The sequence below is a fragment of the Phycodurus eques genome, chromosome 7, assembly GCF_024500275.1.
Source record: "Phycodurus eques isolate BA_2022a chromosome 7, UOR_Pequ_1.1, whole genome shotgun sequence".
NCBI classification, from domain to species: Eukaryota; Metazoa; Chordata; class Actinopteri; order Syngnathiformes; family Syngnathidae; genus Phycodurus; species Phycodurus eques.
This window is the reverse complement of record NC_084531.1, coordinates 4,556,835-4,582,185: the sequence shown is the minus strand read 5'-3', so window position 1 is coordinate 4,582,185 and position 25,351 is coordinate 4,556,835. Positions and strand designations below refer to the sequence as shown.

Below are 25,351 nucleotides of genomic sequence, written 5' to 3'. Positions count from 1 at the left end.
CAAAAAACAAATCTGTCTGGAGCTGCAAAAGGAGCCTTATATACACCTTATAATGAAGGCAAAAATATGCTATAAGTGTCTATGTTAGCCTACTATATACATACGCCTTATCCATCCATCCATTTTCTGAGCCGCTTCTCCTCACTAGGGTCGCGGGGATGCTGGAGCCCATCGCAGCTATCATCGGGCAGGAGGCGGGGTACATCCTGAACTGGTTGCCAGCCAATCGCAGGGCACATACAAACAAATCGCCATCCGCACTCACATTCACACCTACGGGCAATTTAGAGTGTTCAATTAACCTACCATGCATGTTTTTGGGATGTGGGAGGAAACCTGAGTGCCCGGACAAAGCCCACACAGGCACGGGGAGAACATGCAAACTCCACACAGGCGGGACCGGGGATTTAACCCCAGTCCTCAGAACTGTGAGGCAGACGCTCTAACCAGTCGGACACAGTGCGCCTTATGGTCATGAAAATACAGTAAATCCCAAACTCTCCAAGCTTATCCCATTCAGTTGTCCAGATCACACATACTACTGTTTATCACTAGAAATACACATCTTATATATGGAAAGAAAAGGCGACTGAAATGCACCAGTCTAGGGGGCCGCAGATCTGGAATGGGCTTGACGAGGCCCTGAAATCATCCTCAATAATCATCTCAATCTTCAAGAAGAATTATAAAGTAAAATTGCTTAACTATAGTTTTTGTTTTTTTATTGACCTGGGAATGTTTGTCTGATTTTCCTATTTTTGTCAGATGTGTTGTGTCTTTTATTTTTTTTTTAACTGTATGTTTTATGTTAAATGTATTGCGTTGTCTATTGATCCCCAGTCTTCCGCCATAAGCTTTTAGTAGTTTCTTGGAAGACCTGACGCTCCTCACAACTGGCTGTCGAAAATCACGATATGTATGTAGTGTGTGTGGAGGGTGCGAAATAAATAAATGAAAAGAAAAAGAGGCAAGAGCAGCAAGAATGTGGATGCAGCAGAAATACAAATGCAGAGGCTTGAATTGTACATGATATTTACATAGTCATTTGTACCTGTAAGAGAATAAAGTGTTCATCATGCAGTGATGAATTGGCATGGGGGGGGGGGGGGGGGGGGGCTAATGTCGGGGCTACAGAGCACTGTTTTAAGTTTAGTAGTCTAACATCTTCTGGAAAGAAGCTGTTCCTCAGCCTAGTGGTTCTGCACCGGATGCTCCCGAGCCTCCTGCCTGAGGGGAGAGGATGCAAGAGAGGGAGTGCCTTCCTCGCTGCAGGCGAGGAGCTGCTGTGCCACACCGTGAAGCTGGTGCTGAGGACGTTCTCCACCACACATCTGTAGAAGCTCCTCAAGACACAGCTCACCAGACGGGCACGTCGGAACTCCTGGACGATGTAGAGCTATTGGTGCATCTTCTTGAGCAGACAGTAAGTGTTTTGGCTCCAGTTGAAGACCTTGTAAAGGTGGACTCCATAGTAATTGTAGCTGGAGACTACTTCCATTGCTGCTCCTCCGATGTGCAGCGGAGTGTGGGGGCATCTGTCCTCCTGAAGTCCACCACCATCTCCTTGGTCTTCACATTGATGCAAATATTGTTGTCTTGGCACCAGTCGCCCTGATGTTCTACCTCCTCTCCATACTCTTGACTCATCTTTGTTCGTGGTGCATCCCACTACTGCTGTGTCAGCCTCAAACGTCACTATACGACAGCTCAAGAGATTTGCTGAGCAGTCATAGCTCAGTGGTGTGAAGAGGGGGCTCAGCACGCAGCCCTGGGGGGAGACAGTGCTGAGGGTGAGGGAATAGAAGACGTCGTTGTGGATCCTGACATTCTGTGGGTGAGGAAGTCCAGTACCCAGTTCCCCAAGAATGGACTCAGCCCTATAATGTTCAGCTGTACCTACTGTATAGGTCGCAAACCAATCTGGGAAATGCTGTCAAACCACAAGGTTTGTGGAGGAGTCCATTTCCTGTTCTCGCTTTAAGTGTGCTTAATTAACACAGCTGGTGCAGCCATTACAACATTAAGTCAGCAGCATACTGACCGATGCCCACAAATACAACTGTATTATTCAGTTACTTTGCGCAGTGTGTGTGACAGCTGTGTTACTCGGTATGCGGCTGGAATGGTTTAAAATAAAATTTTCCTGCCATACATACTGTAGTTGTTCTTACACACTTGCAGCCGGTATCCAGACAAAACTTTAAATCATCGTCTTAAGCATTGTAAGGATTAAAAAAAAAAAAAAAACAGGAGGACCCAAATCTTATTCTGTGCCAGCAGGATTGTCTGACTGACAATGTGAAATCACAACAACGGTCACAACAATCAGTAACAATGTGGAATCACACAACGCTTTGAAGGGTGCAGATATAATTTGCAAGAATTTGCACAAACGCTCCATCGGTCAATTTTTCAGTTAAAGGAAGATGTCATGAGAATATGCTTCATCAGGTGATGCTGCTGTATTAGCCACAATGTTTCCGGTTAAGAGCACCCTAAAGGGTAGGTGAAAGGTTTGTTTACATGTGTACAGGCAACCTTGCCAAGAAAACAGTACCTACAAACATTTCCCATCCAAGAATCGCAGTTGCAGCGGCAAATTAAAATGAGACGGAATTGCCTGATGAGCTCTGTTTGGTAAATGTACAGATTATTAATTCCCACGGAATGTATTCACTTTATTTTACATCTGCATATCACAATCTACTTCTCTTTGACAATCTCTCCCTGGATCAGGGGTGCTCAAACTTAATTAGTTCTGCAACTTTATTGAGGCACTGTCTAATGTCACTGTCTCTGTCACTCAGGAGATTTTTCCCAGACAGAGACAATAAGATGAGGAAAACATGTTTAGAACAGTGATTCACAAACCGGGATCTGCAAAATAATTTGCAATAATATATGTCATATAATATCAAAAAGTGCATACCTGCAATAATACCGGCATGCCAGTAAAACATACTAACCAATTACTGGTCCTCCTCCGTACAAACATAGTGAGAGACTAGGAAGAACTTCACACTGTAAGGACAGAGCCTGGATATATAATAAATATTCTTGCTCATGACAAGCTTGAACAAGTAGCATCCAAATTGACCAATGTAGATGTTACTGGATCACAAAATGAGAGGCGTGATGGCTGGCCCAACAATATCATAGACTACTAAAGAAGATGGCCCGGGGTCGCCTTGGCAATGACAGAGACATTATTGTAATATTACACACTGTATACCACCCAAATGATTTTGAAGGTGAACTTCATAATTCTACTCTAGCCAATTGTGCGCTCTATGGATTGCTGCGTCCACTGTGTCTCCCTCAGACTATGTATCACGCAATCAGATGGTACATCTGCAGAGGATGGCAGGCCTCTCCAAGTCACTTTCTTCTCCTCTCCTTGATTTGCCAGTGGAGGTGAGAGAACATGGATGCCTCCACGATCAATATAAAATGAATACTATGCATCTCATTTACCAACAATTCTTACAAATGTTAATTTTCTAAGACCAATGTTTTCTTCAAAACACTCCAGACGGATGTTGGATTCATGAAAGGTTCTGCAGAATTTGTCACACTGTTCTGAATTTGAGTTTTTTATAAATCGCAAGCTTATTCTTGCTGATCCAAGACAGAGGAAGGATCGTTCTCATTTTGTCCATATAAGGACATGAGACTTAAGGTTTGTGTGCATACAATAATTCAAACACACACAAGCACACACACACACACACACACACACACACAGCAGGATTCAAAGCCCTAGTTCAGTAGAGCGGAGGCTGTCCAATATTTGTGACTTGTGACTGGCCTTTTTTATTAAATGGAATGGAGCACCAGAGTCAAAATACCTTCAGGAATTCTTCAGTTTGTATCATTTAGAAGACGCAACATAGCGCCACTGAGGCACCCAGCCTGTAAAACAAACCCAAATTGCAAAGAAGAAGAGTAGTCGTCGAAGAAGAAATAGAAGACGCTAGGCTAACTGTTCGCCTATCTGGTGACTACATCGCAGTTGCCAATGCTTCTTGTCATTTTTACTGTGGTGAATGACTTGGTAGACATGTTAAACAAACAAAACTCGTTGCTTCTTTATTTGAGTCCGGCAATAGCGCCAGCTCAGGTCACTTCCTGATTGGCATATCGTCACGTTCATGTTACAGTCGAGGAGTCCATGGTTCTGCTGACCATTGTGTTGACCACTCATCAAAGGATGTACTGTAAATATACAACAGTTTTAATATTTAAGATTGTCGGCCAGGCATTCTTTTGGAAGCAGATCAGGAAGGAAAAATAACTTTTAACGCACCCCAAGCCATAGAAAAATCAGTCAGGATAATCTTTTACAACCATCCGCTAATCAGACTTTTCCTGACTTTGATCGAAAGTGGGAAAAATGTAAAATTTGGCCTAATTATCAGTATGTGTGTACACCGCTTTAGTGAACGTTATGGGTTGAAATGAACACGTTCAGTGCTGCTGAGTCAAACTGATAAATACTGTAAGTATTTTAATACACATGGTTATAAGCCGCAGAGGCTTATAACCATGATAGTTCATTAGCAAAAATATAAACAGAATGGCATTGTAAAAAATGGGGTTACTTGGGCCAGCAGCAGGAGGCTCAGGTGGGTAATGCTGTGATTCATACAGCAACAAGGGGTCAGCTTTCCACAGGGAACAAGCAAGAGTCACAGTGAGATGAAAAGAATGGTGATGTGCTGTGGATGTGATTGAAGAATCCTTTCAGTTCCATTTAATTCATGTACATTTACCCCTACTCAGCCACAGGAATGCTTTCAGTGTGACTACAGTGTCACTGAACTGCAGTGACCTTTATATCATGGCCAATGAATGTTAAATTTGAATTAATGTCAGATAGACCAGTGTTTCCCAAGCAGGGTACGCGCACCCGTAGGGGTATGCGATCACATTGCAGGGGCTACGTGGAAACAGTCTTGGACAGGTGTCAAAGAATACATGTACCGGCATTACGTATTAAGGATTAAAAAAATAAATAAATCTAATTGTAATCCAGTACAGTGACTTTTCGTGCCAAGAGGCTGAGTTCCGGTGCGTACCCTTCGAAATAAAAGGCTACAAGCTAAAACAGGAAGTCAAGTTAAAACTTGCACATATAAACCATTTGACGTGATGAAACAGTCCCAAATAACTATTTCAACAATGCCATAATTAACTTTTAGCTGAAACATTCATTAATGAATATTAAGTCAATTGGGTTAGTTCCACACACATTGCCTTTTAGTTCATAGGTTTGATATTGATACTGGTTTTAAAGAACCTCGAGTCAAATGTTCAGTTTAGTCTATGCTGGGGGCTGCTAAGAAAATGGATGTTCATAATTAGGACACCTTTTATTTAAACTATGCAATTTCTTTGACCCAGCCCCCTAAAAGAATCATAATCAAAAATCATTTGGAACCGGAATCGAATTAAGGAACCGGAATCACTCAAATTCAAACGATGTCCAACCCCAGCGATATGGGAGTTAAAGTTGCCATGTTGTATGGCTGAGAACCTGCCTGTCCTTGAATTTTTAGGTTCAACACTTAAAAATGCATCCACTGACCAAATCAAAGGCACCATACTTCTTGCTGGCAATGCAGAAGTCCAACAAAACACGTTTGAGTCTGTATTTGGAAGGAGCCACATCACTTTTGTTTGTGCATTGCTGTACCATTTACATTAAATACACAAAGAAACCTGGTAAATTTCTTCATCCCACAAAACCACCTTTGCCCTACACACTCAGCCTTACAGCTGCTTCATCACAAACTACTGAGTGGACACACTGAAAGGAGCTGCTCTGAAGCAGCTCCCTGGACACAGCAACGATGCTCGTTACTAGGAAACTGACATGTCAGACCACTCATCAGCACAAACTCTGAACAAGATAAGCAGTATAGAAATATGAATGGATGGGACTGTTATAGGAGTTGTGGTAGTGTAGTTTAATGCACACCATCAACTCAAGGTGAAAGTGTGCCATAGGAAATTTGTTACTATGAAACCATTAATAATGTGACAAAATCTGAAATTACATTACAGTACATTTATTGAAAAATATCATCATAGTGCTGTGAAAGCTATCTTTCACATCCAGTCAATAAAATTGAATTACTGAGATGACTATATACAAAACCATGCCCTTCCTTAAAAAAATATATGTTTTTAAGGAAGGGCATGAATTGATCGCCAGCCAATCTCAGGACACATATAGACAAATACCCATTATCACATATGGACAATTTAAAGCATATATGCCAACCTCAGGCCCAGCGGCCAGATTTGGCCCACAATGTAATTATATTTGGCCCGCAAGACTATATTAAATGTGTATTAGAGCTGGCCCGCCAGTGTATAGCACATTTTATATGGCTCAGTTATGACTATTAAGGACAAAGAGAGGTCAGTTAAAGCAAGCTTTGCCGAGACTATCGTGTAGGCCTTCCTAGCGATCTGGCTTTTGGGTTCAGCTAACTTGGCCAGGTTGGGTCTGATGTGCTTTAAAGCTTAAAGTATTGCTTAAAGTCAGAAGAAGCATGGTGAAAAGTTGGGACTTCTACAGATATACTACATTTGACCAAATCCTGAGGCACATTTGCAATGAGTATGAAAACTTAAGGACAGACAGTAAAAAAGGAGGAGGACTAAGAACATTTTTCTACAAAGAGACACCAAATAAAGTACTGACCAAGCTTGGGGTTTCCTCTTGAGCAGGCCTTGTCTTCTCCACTGAGAGTGGGGGCTGAGATGGTAAGTCAGCTGACGACAAACCTTCTCCATGGCCCCCAGAGAGTCGCCCTCCTATCAGACACAAAGGCACACAAACATTGGAATAAAGTCATGCAGAATCAGTAAAAGAAACTCTTACGTGGAGAGTAATGGCAAATCTGTTAAAACTTGTAACTATACTATTAATCTACAACAGGCCATCACAGATGAAAGTTGATAATGACAAGAACTACAAAAGGAACTTATCACCAAAAGTGGTTGTCATCCAGGTAGGGTTCACTACCCAATCCGTTATTCTGAAGAAGCGTTGATCAATGTCGGTTGGTGTTTCAACCAAACGGTGCCCAGTGCCATGCAAGATCCGTTAAATTTGACTAAATTATTGTGAAATTCTGAATTTTAAAAAATTACTTTTCGGGCAAAGGAAGTAACCTTAAATGTGTGATCAATAAAGTGGGGTATAAAATGTGCATAAATGATTGCTGTACATTATTCAAAGCATTATTCTTACTAAGACAATAAATGATTGAAGTGCTGACAAAGTGAGACTTTTGGCGTTACATAACACGGTTTGAAGCATTCATCAATACTTATAAAAACTGTGATGCTGTCAATCAGTCTTGTCAGTGAGCCATGTTATTCACAAAGGATAGAGTAAGGAAGGCATAATGGACATGACATTACCGCAGAGAAACGAGATTAACAAAAGTAGGATTTATGCACCACTGGAGCAAATAATTGGCAAATACATCTGTCAACCAATCATGTGTGTGCATCTGATAGGATGCACACACGTTCACGTAAAGCTTGGGATTTCAAAGCTTCACGGAATGTTGATTGAGTGATTCTATCACAGCAGCCCATTTGCTTCATGTTTTGCGATATCCATCCATTTTCTTTACCGCTTCTCCTCACTAGGGTCGCGGGCGTGCTGGAGCCTATCCCAGCTTTCTTCGGGCAAGAGGCGGGATACACCCTGAACTGGTCGCCAGCCAATCGCAGATGTTTTGCAATATTAAATACATTATTAACAATGATGATGAAGATGCCATTTAATGACCTTAAAATGACAACTTAAATTTTGGGGGATTTTACATTCCTCTCTAAAAGATATCAACAATTCAGCTTTTATTTCCAGGGATCATCTGGATCGGAAACACAAAAATAAAGGATTTGGACTCACTGTTCCAATAATTTTGAAGGTTAGTGTACTTTAGCTTTCGGGAGAATGATGACTGCATCATTGCCACACAGACCCTGAAAGTGCCTGGTATCACACAGTGTATCTTCTGTGGACCGTACATGACAGCAGCACTTCACACGCTAATGAATATGGCTCATATACCTGTGAGAAAACTAGCAAAGAAAATTCACACAAGACAGAACAGAGTACAGACAATGAGGAGAAAATAATCCAAGATAAAAGCTCTTGATTTATGTTTGGCACTAGTGTGCCATAAGAGATCATCAGTTGTGCTGTCAGAAATTATCCAGTTCCACAGTAATTGGTCCAAAAATAAATTTAAAAAATCATAATTTCAGATCTTTCTGTGTGTGTTTGTTCGATCGAAGTGCATCAGCTTTGTGTTGAACTAAACAGGCCCAGATTTAACACAGAGGAAGTACATTTGTGAGTAAATAGAGACCAGAACATTGTTATTTAAGTGTATATATACTTTACGTGACACTTTTGTCTGGCGGTGTGCTGTGAGATTTTTTATTTATTTTTTTTTAAATATATAATACATGCCTTGGTTCAATGTAGGTTGGGAAACACTAATCTAGACATTACAAGCAAGGGTTTCCAGACACACTTACTGTAGGGTGCATTTACACAATTGACAATAGCCTTTTGGGAATGTGGGAAGGACCTGGCACACCCGGATAAAAACCATGCAGGAGAAAAGATTCAAACCCAGAAACTCTGATTATGAGACTGTTTTGATGTGCAATTTGTGCCAAATGCTCTACCATGCAACTTGATAGAATTTTTTTTATCAGTTAAAGGTAGAGTTTGCCATTAAAAGAAAAACAAAAAACAAAAACACTTTTAGCCATACACAGTAATCCCTTCTTTATCACACGGGTTACATTTATATAAAAAAAAAAAAAAAAAAAAACTGCAATAAATGAAATCCGTACAGTAGTGACCAATTATGTATTATATTATTATATAAATGTATAAGTTTCATATATGCAATTCAATACCAATATGTGATCCTTTAAGGCCTCACACCGCACTTGGCAACGTGCAAGCCACCGTTGACTTTCCCATTCATTGTGTATGTGCTGAGGGGGCGGGACCATGGAATGTCATGTCGCGGTGTGCAGAGGGCAGCTGACGTGACGCGACATCCACTCAAATAGGAAAATTTTCTATTCTGGAGCGGCATCGTGGCGATGTCAGAAAACGCCTCCAATAGAAGAGGGCCTGGCAGAGTGATTTCTGAGTGCTATTTTGGCAGAAATCTATTGTAAACGGCAAGGGGAAAACGGAGAATCATAATAAATGCGGTGTCCCAGTGTTCCAAGCTTTGGGACAGTAGAAAAATGATGTAATGAGATGTCCCTGCAGGACGCTTTCAAACTGCTCCCTGCTCAGCCTGAAATACACCTCCAATTGCACTTCGTGAAACTGTAGCTCATGAACGAGCTTACACTCAGAGATCCTGCCATGAAATTACTATGGGATGCCCCCAATCCCTTTTTTTTCTGCTGCCGCTGCCGGGGTGGCCACAACCACGAATGCCCACAACATAGTGTTTTTCTGGGTACAGTTCAAGTCTGCCAAAATAGCACTCAGGAATCACTCGGCCAGCCCCTCGCCTGAGGGTGCGCCGCATCGCGTCTTGTCAGCCTCTCTGGACTTCATACGCCGCGCGGGACACGGCATTCCGTGTTGCGGCCTCCCTCATCCCTCCAGATCCTAAATCCTTCGTCATTATACAATGAATAGGAAAGTCGGTTGCCGACCCCGCTACGATTTTGACCTGTAAAAAAAATCTGCGATGCACTGAATCCGCAATAATTGAACTGCAATATCATTACTGCATGTTAAAACTGTATGGCCTTATAGTAGTATATTATTAAAATCTCCCTTAAAAAACATCCATTTCTGGTGCTATCTTATGCCTTTAATTTAATTATAATTATTATTTGGAAACCGACTCTGTACAAGGAGAACTAGCCAATCAGAGACTGTTGTGTGCATGGGCACGCGTGGAGCCTTGTGGGGGCATGCCGTAGCCTTGTGGAGACTTGTTTTTGTGGCCAGCGTACAGTATTTAGCTCCGATTAGCAACAAAGGGGCGGCACGGTGGAAGACTGGTTAGAGCGTCAGCCTCACAGTGCTGAGGACCTGGGTTCAATCCCCGGTCCCGCCTGTGTGGAGTTTGCATGTACTCCCCGTGCCTGCATGGGTTTTCTCCGGGCACTCCGGTTTCCTCCCACATCCCAAAAACATGCATTAATTGGAGACTCTAAATTGCCCGTAGGTGTGAATGTGAGTGCGAATGGTCGTTTGTTTGTATGTGCCCTGCGATTGGCTGGCAACCAGTTCAGGGTGTACCCCGCCTCCTGCCCGATGACAGCTGGGATAGGCTCCAGCACGCCCGCGACCCTAGTGAGGAGAAGCGGCTCAGAAAATGGATGGATGGATAGCAACAAAGGTTAAAAAGAAGGAATTGGACAGGTCTCTGTAATAAACAAGGATAAACAAGGAATTTGAACGTGTGCCGGTCAGAAGAGCCGCCAGTGCCCTCTCTTTAAGGCATCGGGGGAGGGAGAATCCCATACTCACCCAGCACTATATAATAATAATAATTAATTATTCATAATTAATATTAATAATATTAAGATTTCTCCTCCCCAGGTACATTTAATTTATTTTTTAAGTGATTGTTCATTCCAGAAAATACATCATCAAACGACTAGCAATGGCTAAAATCGATTTGTTTACAGTTTATGTTCGTACAATGCACATCTCTTACACGTTCACGTTTGTGAGGGGCGAAGCTTTGGTCAGAGATGCGAGAGTGGGAGGAAGGAACGAAGTGAGGCTACATTAAAATCTTGCTCGCAGTTGGAAAACGGCTACTCTGCCTTTAAACGTATTGAACATCACTCACCTGAAATATCCCAGTAGCCTTGATTTTCTAGATGAGTTTATATTGTGGTTATATGATCACAAAAATATGAGTCTGTAGTTTCAAATCTCAATCTTTCAACACGCTCTTATATTGTGTGTCTGCTTGGTTGAGACATTTATTTATACCACCACTCAGGGTAAATGCTCTTGCGTTATTAAAGTAGCATCAAGTGAATTATAATTAAATAAGTGAGAAAGACCTTGGGTGGATGAAAGCAGCAGTGGTGGTATTTGACTGGAGCTTGTGCTTTTTTACGTTTTACTTAATCTTTTATTTTATCGCCTCCCACGCGTTCTCTCTGTCCTTATGCTTGGTCGCTTCCGTATGCTCTCATTTTCTTGGCCTCTTCTTACATTATTGAAACAAAAAAAATCCATCCATCAATCTTCCCAATCTCAAGAGAACCACTGACCCCTCTCCCATCCCTCTCTCTATTTTCATTTATCTTCATTGCGCAGCTTTGCCTCCATCCCCCAAGCTAGTCTGCTAATATAGATTACTTTTCAATGCATATTCTGGTGCATTTCTGCTAATCTATTTCTTAAATTTATGTATGATCAAATCTTACAACAGCTACATTTTTTTAGAGTCAGGTGACAAGCAATATTAAGGGACAAGGCATGTGACACCTACAGCATCAAAATATAACAGTGATTCCCACCCAGTATGTGTGGGAATTAAATATTATCAGGTGTGCCAAACTTGGTTTGAAAATTATTTATTGACTACAAAGAATGTATCTTTGTTTAACTACATAGGCCAGTGACATAGTGAAAGGCAAAACAATTAAATGCTCTTCCACTCAATAGCAGACAGTACATGATTAACTTGTGTGACATTTTTGCATGGTGGCGTGCCTTGAGAAAATGTATAATTTAAAATGTGTGCCTTGGTTGGGAAATACTGAGATAAACTAAATACTAGTGTATAGTAAGAAATACAACAAGGGGTATGTACAGTAAGTAAGTACTTTTATGGTGGCATTCTTACTATCTGACATGCTTCTGAAATTAAAAAAGCCCAGGTACATCCTGTCGCTCTATAAGGAATTGATTTATGCCGTCGGCTGTCATTTTAATACTGGTCCATGTCTTGGGTTAATGAAGTGGTTGACACCTCAGCTGAAGTGAACCGAACCGCACAAGAGTTTGCATGCAAGCCGAGTCTTGCTTTGGAAACGTTTTGCGACATGTCAACAAGTACAAATATCACCGTATACTGTAAATAACGTAACTCAGAAGACAGTAGTGTAGTGTAGTATAGTGAACTGTATTGTATTACTTTTTCAGATTTGTGTGTGGAAAAATGCCTCATGCAGAACTTTTTGCTTAGTTATGTACCAGAGAACCAAATTACAAGTGTGAACATACACAAATGATGATTGTAATGGCTCCACTAAGGGCGATTAATGAATCGTTAATGATTAACAAAATCAATACAATGTCATGATTATACAAGTGTGTGGGCCCAATAAAGCTGTGTTTGTTGTTCGATATTGATTAATGTATGCCTTATTGCCTTCATTTTCAGTACTCCTCACAAAAACACACAGACACACACATACAGTACTACAACTTAATTTCTTTGTTCCAAGACACCTGTTTTAGCGATGATATGGGGGTGACTGTTTGGTATATTGAAAACATGTCAGTATATGACAACCAAAGTGGGAATGGTGGCTCATGCATTGATGAAGAAGGCAGCTAGATAGCTGCAAGAGCTAATGTGAATTGCAGTACACAGTGACCATCAACATTTCAAACCTATGTTGCAGTAATATGCTTCAATTAAGCGCCCTATCGTTCCCCTGGTATGCTGCTCCATGCAGCTGGGAAACCCCGTGAGCCTGCCTGCTGAGTGAGCAGCAGCTGGACAGCGGCTCTCCCGAGTCCACACTCGGTGACGAATTGAAGCATTTTACAAAGCAGGGAAAACTAAACCACTAACACCGTTAACACAGAGCAGAATAACAGCGCTCAACTGAACTTTTATCAGGACAGGCTTTTGAAGCAGGCGATTTTGATTCGCCAACGTGGGCAATATTTGCTTCGCCAAATCCTCTTTCAATTAGCTATTGGCGAGGTGGCGAATGGGCAGGGCGAACACAACAAGTTTTACTATAATGGTGCTGCCCTTTCAAAATTATGTCAAAGGTAGCTAGCAGTTTTTTGTATCATAAAAAGTTGCTTGGTAAGCTAATGGTGGCCATTACGGATGAACAATTGACTGCATCAACTACAGTATGGGAAAAATTAACGATCAATGCAAATGAGCCATTCGAATCACCTTTATTGGCCAAGTATGTTGCAAGACACACAAGGAATTTATCTCCGGTAGTTGGAGCCACTCTAGTATAACAACAAACAGCCACTATGACGAAATACACAATTAGGAAAAAAAAAAAAAACAAAAAAAAAAACACTAGTCTGGAGAGTTGGTTAGCACGTCTGCCTCACAGTTCTGGGGACCCAGGTTCAAATTCGGTTTTGCCTGCGTGGAATTTGCATGTTTTCCCCGTACCTGTGTGGTTTTGTACTCTTGGTTTCCTCCCACATCCCAATAACATGCATGGTAGGTTAACTGAAAACTCGAAATTGCCTGTAGGTGTGAATATGAGTGCGAATGGTTGTTTGTTTATATGTGCCCTGCGATTGGCTGGCAACCAGTTCAAGGTGTACCCCGCCTCTCGCCCAGAGTCAGCTGGGATAGGCTCCAGCACACCCGCGACCTTAGTGAGGAAAAGTGGTTCAGAAAATAAATGGATGGATAGTCTGGAGAGACATTGAGCAATGAAAGCGTACCACTAGTGTGGTGATACTGATAAAATTATGCATAAATTGTCCTCAATTTAGAGCAGTTCAAAGTGACTACCGTATTTTCACGACCATAAGACGCACTTAAAAGCCTTAAATTTTCTCCAAAATGGACGGGGCGCGCCTTATGTGTGCACAGAGTTCCAAAATCTATAAATGTTGTTGTGTGACTTTAATGAGCGCTCCGCTTGACTGAGTGGTAGCCTTTCCTGCCGACACGCTGCTTATATAGAGGAAGGCGGACGTGACTGAGGACAGCATGCGGACGTAAAGGGGGAAGGGTGCGCGTGACAGAGGACGCTAAAGACATGGCCCCAGTAGGAATATAGTGCCGGTATGTGCATTGTGCAAAACAACATCGGTTTGGCAAAGGACCCCCGAAAATGGCACCTACGAAGAGACACGCTTACGAAGCACAGTTTAAACTGCAAGCTGTCGGTTACGCGGAGGAACATGGGAATCGAGCAGCCGCGAGAGAATTCAAGATCAACGAATCCATGGTTCGCAAGTGGAGGAAGCAGGAAAACGAGCTTCGCCAAGTCAAGAAGACGAAGCTGAGTTTCCGCGGAAAAAAAAGAAAAAGAAAACGCAGAAACAAGGCGAGGTGGACCAACTCGAGGAAGCAGGAAAACGAGCTTGGCCAAGTCAAGAAGACGAAGCTGAGTTTCTGCGGAAAAAAAAGAAAAACAAAACGCGGAAACAAGGTCTAGGTGGCCCGAGTTGGACGACTAACTCGAGCAATGGATTAATGAGCAAAGAACAGCCGGGAGTCTCTACAGTCACCATTCGACTGAGTGCAATAACTCGGAGCTTGCCATCATTCCGGGAGGCTTGACGAACTGCTGGACATCCGTGTAAACAGGGCGTTCAACGTGAAGTTGCGAGCAGTGTGGGAGCCATGGATGACAGATGGCGAACACATCTTTACTAAGACTAGGAGGCAACACCAGGCGAGTTCCGCCACAATTTGTGAATGGATTGCGGATGCTTGGGCTAACGTGTCTGCTTGCACTGTTGTTCGAGCTTTCGTAAAAGCCGGCCTCATTTCTGAGGAGCCGCATGGCAACGAGACTGACTCCGACAATGACGAGGGGGAACCTGCCGTGTTTGATGGAGAACTTGCCCAGCTTTTCATTTCGGATACAGAAGATGAGGACTTTGATGGATTTGTGGATGAGGATCGATCAAAAAATAACGGGAGTACATTGTTCAAATACTTCAATAAAGTACAACCGAACTCAGTTTTGCTCCCGCTGCCTTTTTAAAAACATTGTTTTAGCGTGCATGATGCTACCGTATGTTTTAAGCTAGCGTATGTTTTACCAGGCCTGCACCCAATAATACGGTGCGCCTTATGTGTGTGTTAAATACAGAAATAGACCCCGTAACTGAGACTGCGCCTTTTAATACGGTGCACCTAATGGTCGTGGAAATACGGTAATAGTGAAATTATCTGGTACAGTGAGGATGATGCAAATGGTGCAGAGAGTTCTCAAACGAGTGCCCAGTAGTAGCAGCAACAACAGCATGCGAATAGTGCAACGTGATAAAACAGTGAGTGTACGGATACTGTACAAGTGTGCAGAGATGACAGAGATGTGCAAAATTGACAGTAAGTTGCAATACAAATTGTAAGTTAATTGTTAATTGTTTAAGTTAATGGTAAGAGGAAAGAAGCTGTTGGAATGTCTGCTGGTTTTAGTTTGCGTTGTTTAATAGCGCCTACCTAATGAAAGGAGCTGGAATAGGTGGTGACTTGGATGTGGAGGGTCCAAGAGGATTTTGCAAGCCCGTTTTGGCAGCGTGCAAGTCCTCAAGAGTGGGTAGGTGGTGTGGCGATTATGTATGAAATAAGAATTGTAATTAATTTAGGATAAAGTAATAAACCGGGAGCGACCTTGGCGTTACTTCCGGTTTATTGTAATTTTGATTTAATTGTTAAAAATCCAACTAATGTCTCGAAAAGGGCACCATGTCAAATTTTTCAAGTTTAACTTTGGGCGAAATGACGACAAACTTTTTAAAATCAGTCCAATAATCTGTAGGTTGTTACACAACATTTTGAGTCCTAGGTTACAGAGGTTTACTCAAATTCAGAACACACACAAAATATGACCACGAGTGGAATTTTATGGTATATTTAACGAAACACACAACTACAAACTACAACAAGAACATAACACTAAGGGTAAACGAAAGAAAGAAAATAAGTTGTACGAAAATGGAAAAGAGGACATCGTGTGTGGTCGCTCGGCTAAACTAAATGAGCGTGTGAGCGTTTAATGCGTTGAGTCAGAGCGAGACTCACGAACGCAGATCAGCTGGTCTTTGGGGTGGTCTTCCTCCGGACCTCAGGCGGAAACGAAGAAGGTTCGGTTGAAGAAAAAACGGATGCACAAAAATAAAAGAAATAGGAAAGGAAAGTTGCGCTCATAACTTCTCTGCCGATTGACCTGGTGGCGGGCCGAGCTCTGGCCCTCAGAGGCGTACGGGATCTGTCCGGGCTGCCGGCAGCTGCTTGTTGAGGCCTCGCCGACCGATCGTGGCTAGGGAAAGCGATCAGAGCCGTATGGTCGACTTCTTCGATCGAAAACGGAGGCCACCCAGCTGGCGAGGTGCCAGCAAAGGTACAAGGAGAAGGAACAAAAAGCTTCAACTCAGCTCAACTCAAGTTCAACCCAACTCTGAGAAAGGTGTGAGTTTAGAGTTAAATACCACAGGGGCGGGGCGTAGGAAGAGGGGGTGCCGACTTGGAGAAGACCATGCCCACAGCCTGAATCTTTGAGTAAATGGGTTTTTAAAATAATATTAATCTCAAACACTCCCAACTTTGTACTCTCACGCATAGCATCATTGTTTTAACTTTGGTCGTGGCAGATGGGTCGCTTGTTGTTCAATACAACATTTCGTACTGTTTGATTTCAAATCATGAACAGCTTTCTAAATCATGCAGAGGACCTGACAAAGTGAGAATGGGGACACAGACACCAAGGCATACATTTGGACAATGTCTACAGTTTGCAAGGTGTAAAAACGAAATTTTATCTTCTGTTAACAAACATCAAAGGGACGTCCACAAGTACAGCTTGCAGTTCCTCTCAACGCCAGTGGGAGGCGCCTCACGCGCATGGGTGAATATTAACCACCTAGTCTTCTCCAACCATTTGGTCTGGGAAGGGGTCTTTTGAAGACAGGAATCAAGATTTGACGGGAAGCTGCTAATTAGGTTAAGGTCCACTTGACGTACACCAGGCCCTGTCCTAGTCGCCGTCTCACAGCAGGGCAGCGTGGAGGAGTGGGGGTTCTCAGGTGGTCACGAGTGTCTGTGACCACCTGCATGTCCGCTACAGTGGGTACCGATAATTATTTTAGAAGCCTTGACTGTCCGTTGAAATATGATTTATGATATATGATTTATGATATGATGAAACCAGACTGTGATGGCAGAATACAGAATCAATTCAATGACTGCTTTGTAGAACTGCCTCAACAGCTCCTGTGGCAGGCCATGCTTCCTCAGAAGCCGCAGGAAGTACATCCTCTGCTGGGCCTTTTTGAGGATGGAGTTAATGTTAGTCTCCCACTTCAGGTCCTGAGAGACTGGAATTCCCAGTAACTTAAAGGTTTCAGTTGACACAGGGCAGTTGAACAGCGTGAGGGCAGCTGTGGCGAAGGATGTTTCCTGAAGTCCACTATCATCTCTACTGTCTTAAGCGTGTTCAACTCCAGGTTGTGTTGGCTGCACCAAAGCCCCAGCCACTCCACCTCCTGTCAATAAGCAGACTTGTCACCGTCTTTGACGAGGCTGATGACTGTGGTGTCGTCTGCAAGCTTCAGAGGTTTGACAGCTGGGTACGTTGAGCTGCAGTCATTCATGTAGAGAGAGAAGAGAGGTGGAGAGAGGACACATCCTTGGGGGGCCCCGGTGCTGATGGTGTGTGTGGATGAGGTGGTGTACCACAGCCTCACCTGCTGTGTCCTGCCTATCAGAAAGCAGTAAATCCACTGTCAGATGGCAGGGGAGACGTTGAGTTGGAGAAGCTTGGAGTAAAGGAGTTCGGGGAGGATGGTGTTCAACGCACAGGTGAACTCCATGAACAGGATCCTCATGTAGGTCCCTGCGCTGTTGAGGTGTTCCAGGATGAAGTGCAGTCTCATGTTGACAGCGTCATCCACAGACCTGTTTGCACGATAGGCAGACTGCAGGGGGTCCAGGAGGGGTCCTGTGACACTTTTGAGGTGGTCCAGCACGAGGCGTTCAAAGGACTCAATGACCACAGATGTCAGCGCGACAGATCTGTCGTCATTCAGTCCTGAAATTGCAGGTTTCTTGGGACTGGGATGATGGTGGAGCAGGGTGGGACTTTACACAGTTCCAAAGATCTATCTAACCATGGGTTATTGTTATTGAACATGCAAAATGCCTTATTTGGTGCACACACGTCTTCACAGAAGCTGATGGAGGATGTAACAGTGTCCATGTATTCATCCAAGCTGCCAGTTGAAGCTTCAAACACACTCCAATCTGTGCAGTCTAAACAGTCCTGAAGTTCCATTTTAGCTTCCTTAGTCCACTTCTTCACTGTTTTCACCACTGGCTTCGCACATTAAGTTTGTGCCTATACCAGGGTTGGCACTGAGTCATGAAAACTCTTAGCCAATGTGGCTAAACAGTATAAAAATAAATCAATAAATTGTACTCCTCATCCATTCAATCTCGAATTGGGACATTTGCTTTGTGATGTAACATTTTCTACTTACATTAAAATATTTGTGCCTTATATTCAATTAATATTGCCCAAAATCCAGCCACAAGTAGATTAAAAGAGAAACAAAAAAATTGTTGTTCTTGGGTCATGATGACCATATTGTCATATACTGCCCTGGAGTTCCATTATTGGAGCCGGGAGGGCACGTTGTGTCCTCTCTCTCCCCCCTCCCTTCTTTGTTTTCAGCACCTGTCTTCAATCAGCCTCATCACTACCGGTGTATATAAGCCTGCCTGTTCCCGGAAAGCCTCGCCTAAGTATTACAGCCTCTCCTAGCGGTACCACGGCCCACCTTATGTCAAGTAAGCTATAATGTTCCTCGCTTCCCTTGTTTACTCTTGTGTCTCCTCGTTCCCAGTGCTCCCCTGTGTTTCTGACCCACGTCATTCCTCCCAACAAGCCAGCTGCCTGTTCTGTCCACTGCCAGCCACCTGTCCACGCCCCCGCCTGCCAACACATCCCGGACCACCTCCATAACCTTTCCTGAATAAACTGTTTATCATTTTACATCTGCCTCCGCCTGCTCTTGGGTCCAGCTACTCCACACACGTGACACATATGCAGTGATGCTGAACGCTTCATGTCAGCTTTGGGGCATTTGTATACGACCATAACACACTAGCCAGTGATGGCATATGATGCCTTTTAATTCCCATCTCTCTCTTCACCACTCCTGCTTCCTTCCTGCATATTTAATCTTGCAGGGTATCTGTCACACTTTCTTTCACTCTCCCTCAATGACATCTCAAACTACATGAATGAACAAACACAAGGGGCTGCAGTTCCCTCATGAACGCACACACTGCTGCACAACCACTTAGAGCAATTCTCTAATCTAATAACGTCAGACGTAATGAATCAAGAGATCAGCTGATAGAAATGAATCACTTCAGCCCATGTGGGTGTACAAAGGACGTTTTAGTGTAATTGGCAATATTTGGGAAGTGTACGATGTGTGTTTATTTCTACTGTGTGTGCATCTTACCGTCTTTGGGCAGTGTACATATCGTGCCAGGCTGATGATCAGATCATGTGTGATGGGGTCAACCAGGTTTCTAAAGCTGGCGTAGCGGTATAATACATCGTCCAGAGATGTTGACTCCATGCCCAGGTCCTACACAAATACACAACCTAGATTAAGTACAGCACCTTTTACACAATCAGCCCTCTTATAGGGAAGAATAGACATCATACTTATGTAACACATTTCACACACATAAGTAAACTTCATGAGTCACTGAACATGAAAAGCACAGCATACACAAATGCACAAAAGCACAGCATACACAAATGTAAGCACATAAAGCCTTTACAACATTTTGGCCTGTCTCTGGCAGTCAAAAGTAAGATATATTAATTTTGCAAAGCCAATATTTTCCATGTTGCCTGTTTTGGATCTAATTTGTCCAAGTGTAGCTCATAAATTACAGGTACAAAATTAATTCGATGATGCAAATAGATTCACACAATCTTTCGCCAGTATAAAATCTGGTTCGCCCCTGCATTAAAACATAAAGCAGGTTCGCCGATGCTCCTGAAAACATAAAATTACCATTGCTTGTCAACAGTCTTCAAAGACGTGAGAGGAAACCTAATTTTCACACGCAAAAAAAAAACTCACTCAGCCTTGTTGAAAGATTGTAGGTTTTGCTAATTTAAACCTCTTATTTTCAGTCATTAAAATAAACCAGACCCGTCCTTGCTCACGACGAGCGCTTAACATGGTCTCGCTTTGGCGGGCAATGACCGTTTTTTGGGGGGGTTTTTTTGGGTGGCAGCTGGGTCCTGTTGGTGGCTGGGGCCCCCATGCTCTCCAGGGGTGGTGGGGGCGGTGGTTTTGGTGGGGCCCCCTGGGTCTGGGGTGGGGGTGTGGGGGGCAGTGGTCCGGTGCCCGTGCTCCTCCATTTGGGACTGGTCGGTGGACTTCGGTTTGGCTCGGGACCTTCCTAGGTCCTGGGGGGTTGGTGGGGTCATCAGCAACTCCGTACACCAGTTGACTAACATGCATGTGATATGGTGCTCATTCACTAATAAGTTCAATAGACACGCTATAGACTTTAATTGCTTGTGCTGGGACCACTAACAACAACTAGGCTTCACACGATCAGGATTTTTGGGGCTGATCACTGATCAGCAAGTTTAAAAAAAAAAAAAACGATAACTGATCACAAGATGGAGCAATGTGTCTATTTATATGACTTGTTCATTTACTGTATTGTATATATTTGTATACTGTATACTGTATCCATCCATCCATTTTATGTACAGCTTATCCTCACAAGCGTTGCGGGCGTGCTGGACCCGTCCGAGCTCAAATTATTCTCTAGCATTTTAGACAAAAGTTAAAACACCAACGACCTTTAGGGTGCATTCAAGGATTGGCCACTGACATAAGTTTCGGTCAAATCAACATTACATGACAGAAATAATGGGTGCTAACTTACTGTAATTAAATTACTTTATTGCAATTAAATTACTTTAATAAATACTGTTAATGACATGCTTACTCTAACTTTCTCACTGTCCCAACTATATGGACGGGTGTTGTCCAGAGTTCGAGGCTGTTTGCCTTTTTGTTTTTCTTCCCCCACCACGCTGCGTTGCTTGAACGCGGCATGCTCCTCGTGTAAATTCTTCAGGTGGGCGATAAAATTTGTTGTGTTGAAGCATTTAGATGACGTTCCCCATGACGTACTTTAGTTGTGCACAGACTGCAAATAACTTATTTCCTGTCCTCACCGGGTGTCATAACAACACGATTTGACTGTTGTAATGTTACTTGTGTTCAAATATCTAGACTGTCTCCCTGTTCTGATGTGGTTCTCACCCCTATTCCCCTTGTCCACTCTGTCCCTATGTCTGTCCCCTAAAACCTTTTTCTGTCCGGCTGCATTTTCAACAAATATCAGAAAAATAAAAAAAATTCTAAATAAGCAGAGGGAGTATTTGAAACTCTCCTGTTGCACAGGAAAACTGTTCCAGGACAAAGGCATACAGATCCACCATTCTGCAAGGCCATGCAGCTGAACAGGACAGGTTATAAAACAATAAAAACAATAAAGTAAAGCCTTTGCTTTTTAGGAAAAATTTATCATCATCTATCCAAGCTGAATTTTGGAAGTGAAAGTGGGGTAAACCCTGAACTTGTGAATTTACGTTGAACATCTGGCAGCAATGGCAGATTAGATTAGACAGGTTTGCAGAAAACAAAATGGGCCTCTTGAATAAAGTCATTCTATAAATGTAAAAGGCAGGTCCATTAGAAAGCAAACACAAAGAGGATATATGAAGCACTTGAATGTATTACTGAGAACAGTACATAACAAAGCTGCTGTTCTCGCTCTATTACTAATGTAAATCCCAGTGGATGTTGTCGATATGCAGGCATGGTTTAAATATTTGTAGTTAAATCAAATGAAAAGCACAAACTGCCCTTTGTTTTGGATTAACATTTGACATCCAAATCATCGTTAGCATACTATAAAAATACTCGTCGTGGCACAAAATGCAACATTTGTCCTCAGTGTTGGAGAACTGAAAATATCCTTGGTTCTCTTTGTGGCATAATGTATTTAGTTCATCGCCATTCTTGCATTGTATTTTCATCAAATTTGATTCGGGAAAAGACATGCTTTTTAATCAAAAACCGGTTTCCAGCTTTGCATTGTCACGCACACTGTTTAATACATGAAATGAGCGTTTCAATTTTATGTGGGTGCTGAGAGCATTTAGTATTTGCAATGTGGCATTTGTGTTGTGTGAGGTGAAACGTCTCATTCGGTTCAGTGGAGAAACAGATTTGACATCAGACATTCAAATTCGGAAAAATACAATCACTACTGACATTTGTGTGGTGGTAGACACTTGGGGCATTCATTAAAGGTTCTTAAAATATTAAAGGAGAAACATTCGGTGAGAACATGTTGCAGGATCTCTCACTCGTCGCTCTCATGACCCGCGGCTGCTCCCTGGTTCCCCCCTTATCGAGTGCCCCTATCCGCCCTCCTTTCCAACAAACAAGAGACACTCGCCCGCCCTCGGGCTAGGTGGGGACTGGCTGCATCGCGGGCCCTGCAGGTTGAGGGGTATGTCTGGCTTTCCTGGGGGTGGAGGGTCGGGGCGTGTGGGGCGGTGGGGGTTGGCTGGGGGGCTGGCATTGGGTCCCTGCGGCTCCACTGCGTGGCCAGTTGTCGGGGCGCCTCGGTGGGGCCGGCCGACCGCCCTGGGTCCCTCGGTGTGGGACGTGTCCCGTCCGCCGGGATGCTCTCAGATGACCCCTGGGCCCGGTCCCGCCCCATGATTGATTGGGTGGGGTCCTCAGCCTCAGCGGTGCGGGCACGGCAATTACAGGAAACTTCTGTCAGTCTTTGTGCATGTAAAATGGTATCAATTCACTTGCATGTGTCCGCAGGCACACACCCCTGGGACTCTTTCACTGGGTGTGGGGCCACTCACTTATTGCGACAAATAACTCAGGAATATGCGAATTGCTTATGTATCCCATCACTCATTCTCTCGTCCTGGAGACTTTTATAAGTCACATAATTAATGCCACCCCACTTCAGTTGTACAGCTGGGTTCACGACCCTTGTCCTGCATGCTTCTTCTCCTGTCCTTGTCCTGCCCTTCCCTCACAGGGTGTAGCACTACAGCCCCAACACTCATATTTAATGTTTCATTGTTGTAAATAACGTAATGACTTTCTTTTCTCATCCTGTTTACAATTAGTGCTTTGCCTTTTGTCTTCGTTTCTCTCTCCCCTCTAGAAACGTTCTATTCGACTCTGATTCTTAATAAACTTCAATTATAACACTAAGAAACCACAGCAGAAGCTTAAAAGCTCCACTGTGACACAGTGCAACAGTTTCGGCTTAAAAGGGATACAGATCTTCCATTCTGCTTGACCGAACAGCTGAACAGGACAAACAAATAAAATAAAATAGGATGCCACTTAAATTCATATCTGAGACAAGGCAGGTGAGCGACTACCTTTGGCAATATAGTGTATCTTTATGTAAAAGGTATACAGTACAGTATACAGATTGCAATGTATTAAATAATATATACTGAACAAAAATATAAACCGCAGTAATGTATAGGTATTGTAGCGACCCTGTTACTGATTGCGTTGCATCGATTTATGCTAGCGTTTTCTGTGTTCCGACTGTCTGTGAGGCAGTGAAGGTGTCTGAGTGTGATTTGTGATTGGATGAGTGAGTAGGGGAGTGAGGCGACTGGAAAGAGGAAGAAGAGCTTAGTGTTTGCGAGATGAGGCTTGAGCAAAACACTTTCTGAGTGGCTTTATTTTGGCATCGTTCAACTGTTGATTTTCACAATGAAGAAGTTGATTGGTCACTCGTCCTTGTTTTATCGTCTAACCAGACGCTGCAGTATATTCTCTGGCTTTTCTCTGTTACAGGAAGGCATTTGGTGAATTCGCTATCGATCGCTGACGTAAGGATTTGGGCTGGTCGTCAGATGGACGTGCATAGCACTTGTGCTTTTGTTATACGTATTTGAGACCAGACTTGCATATTTTGTAAGTGATAACTGTCATATTTTTAATAATATATTTCTACAAGCTTGAAGCACCTCTGCTAATTTGCTGCACGGATCAACCACCTATTGCGTCCAGCAAGGCATCTGTGTTGTTAATGCCAAAGCACATGATTGACGATTAATCGACATCAACCACGAACTGTCATTGCGAAGTGGTAAAGTCGAGTCGTCGACTAATCAATTCAACACTTAGCCACAACCGTCAACAATCAACAACAAACTAATATTTTACAACTACGCTAACAGTACACAAGTCACAATCAGTTTGAAGAACCTACTGGTACAAATTTTTCATTTTTTGAATTTCTGAACTTTTAAGTGTTTTACAAAATATTTATAGTGAACCCCCACTATATCACAGTATACAGCAGATTTTTAAGTGATTTGTTTTTTTTTGTTTTTTAGAGTATGCAGGCAAGTCCAAATTAAGAGTTGCATGCCTTCAGTGTAGTAGCACATTCTGTTGGAACATGCCGTGCAGCACTGAAGTACGTATACTGGAAAAGATGCAGTGTAATTAAGAGGAGGAAGAAGAGGAAGCCCCTTTACAGGGGTCGGAAACCCGTGGCTCCTTCTGTTGTGGCTCCCTGTGATTTTGGAAAATAAATGAGTATTTTATTAAAATAATTTGTATTTTAGTTTGTTCGTTTTTAAATATAATTCTAAGATTGAAGATTATGGTAAACGAGTAACATTAAAATAAAACGTTTTTAATATTTCTAATCGCCCAAAATATGCGTCACATCCGCCGATGTGTGACACTCAAATATCTTGTATACCTGGCATACCTCACGTCTAGCAGCCCAGATTAATCCAGCACACCGCCATCGCGATGTATTGAGTTGTTTTACCCTTGCCTGTAAGGTAAATGATGGATAAATCTAAGAAAGGAAAAAATTCTGAAGAGCACTGCCCACATAGCTTTTAATGCTACGTGGGCAGATTCTTTTGCTTTAACTGCTGATGAAACTGGTTTACCAGTCTGCTTAATATGCTGTGAAAAATTGGCTAGCAACAAAAAGTCAAAGGTCGCAAGACATTTCCAGAACACCACTCTGCCTTTGCTGAAAAATATCCCGAGGGAGAGGAGCGAAAAAAGGCCGTTTCGGAGCTGTTACGTCAGGCTGATGTGAGCAGAAGTCACTTGAAGAAGTGGATTAAGACTGCAAATTCAACTACATGTGTTAGTTTTGTGGCTGCTCGGGAAATAGTCAGGCATGGGAAGCCATTTACAGATGGAGAATACCTCAAAGAAACATTCATTAAGATTTCAGATCTATTCTCGGACTTCACAAACAAAGATGAAATT

At 42.9% G+C, this 25,351-nt stretch overlaps 1 protein-coding gene across 4 annotated transcripts in view; it reads right to left on the bottom strand.

Moving 5' to 3' along the window:
• Nucleotides 1–25,351, bottom strand: part of lrrc75a (leucine rich repeat containing 75A) — a 45,482-nt gene that overhangs the window by 13,806 nt on the left and 6,325 nt on the right. For all 4 annotated transcript variants that reach the window (XM_061681036.1, XM_061681037.1, XM_061681035.1 and 1 more), the window contains 2 exons: nt 19,469–19,597; nt 6,713–6,825 (listed from right to left, as the gene is read on the bottom strand). In XM_061681036.1, the coding sequence (XP_061537020.1) occupies nt 6,713–6,825; nt 19,469–19,597 (242 nt within the window). The remainder of the gene's footprint in view (nt 1–6,712; nt 6,826–19,468; nt 19,598–25,351) is intronic.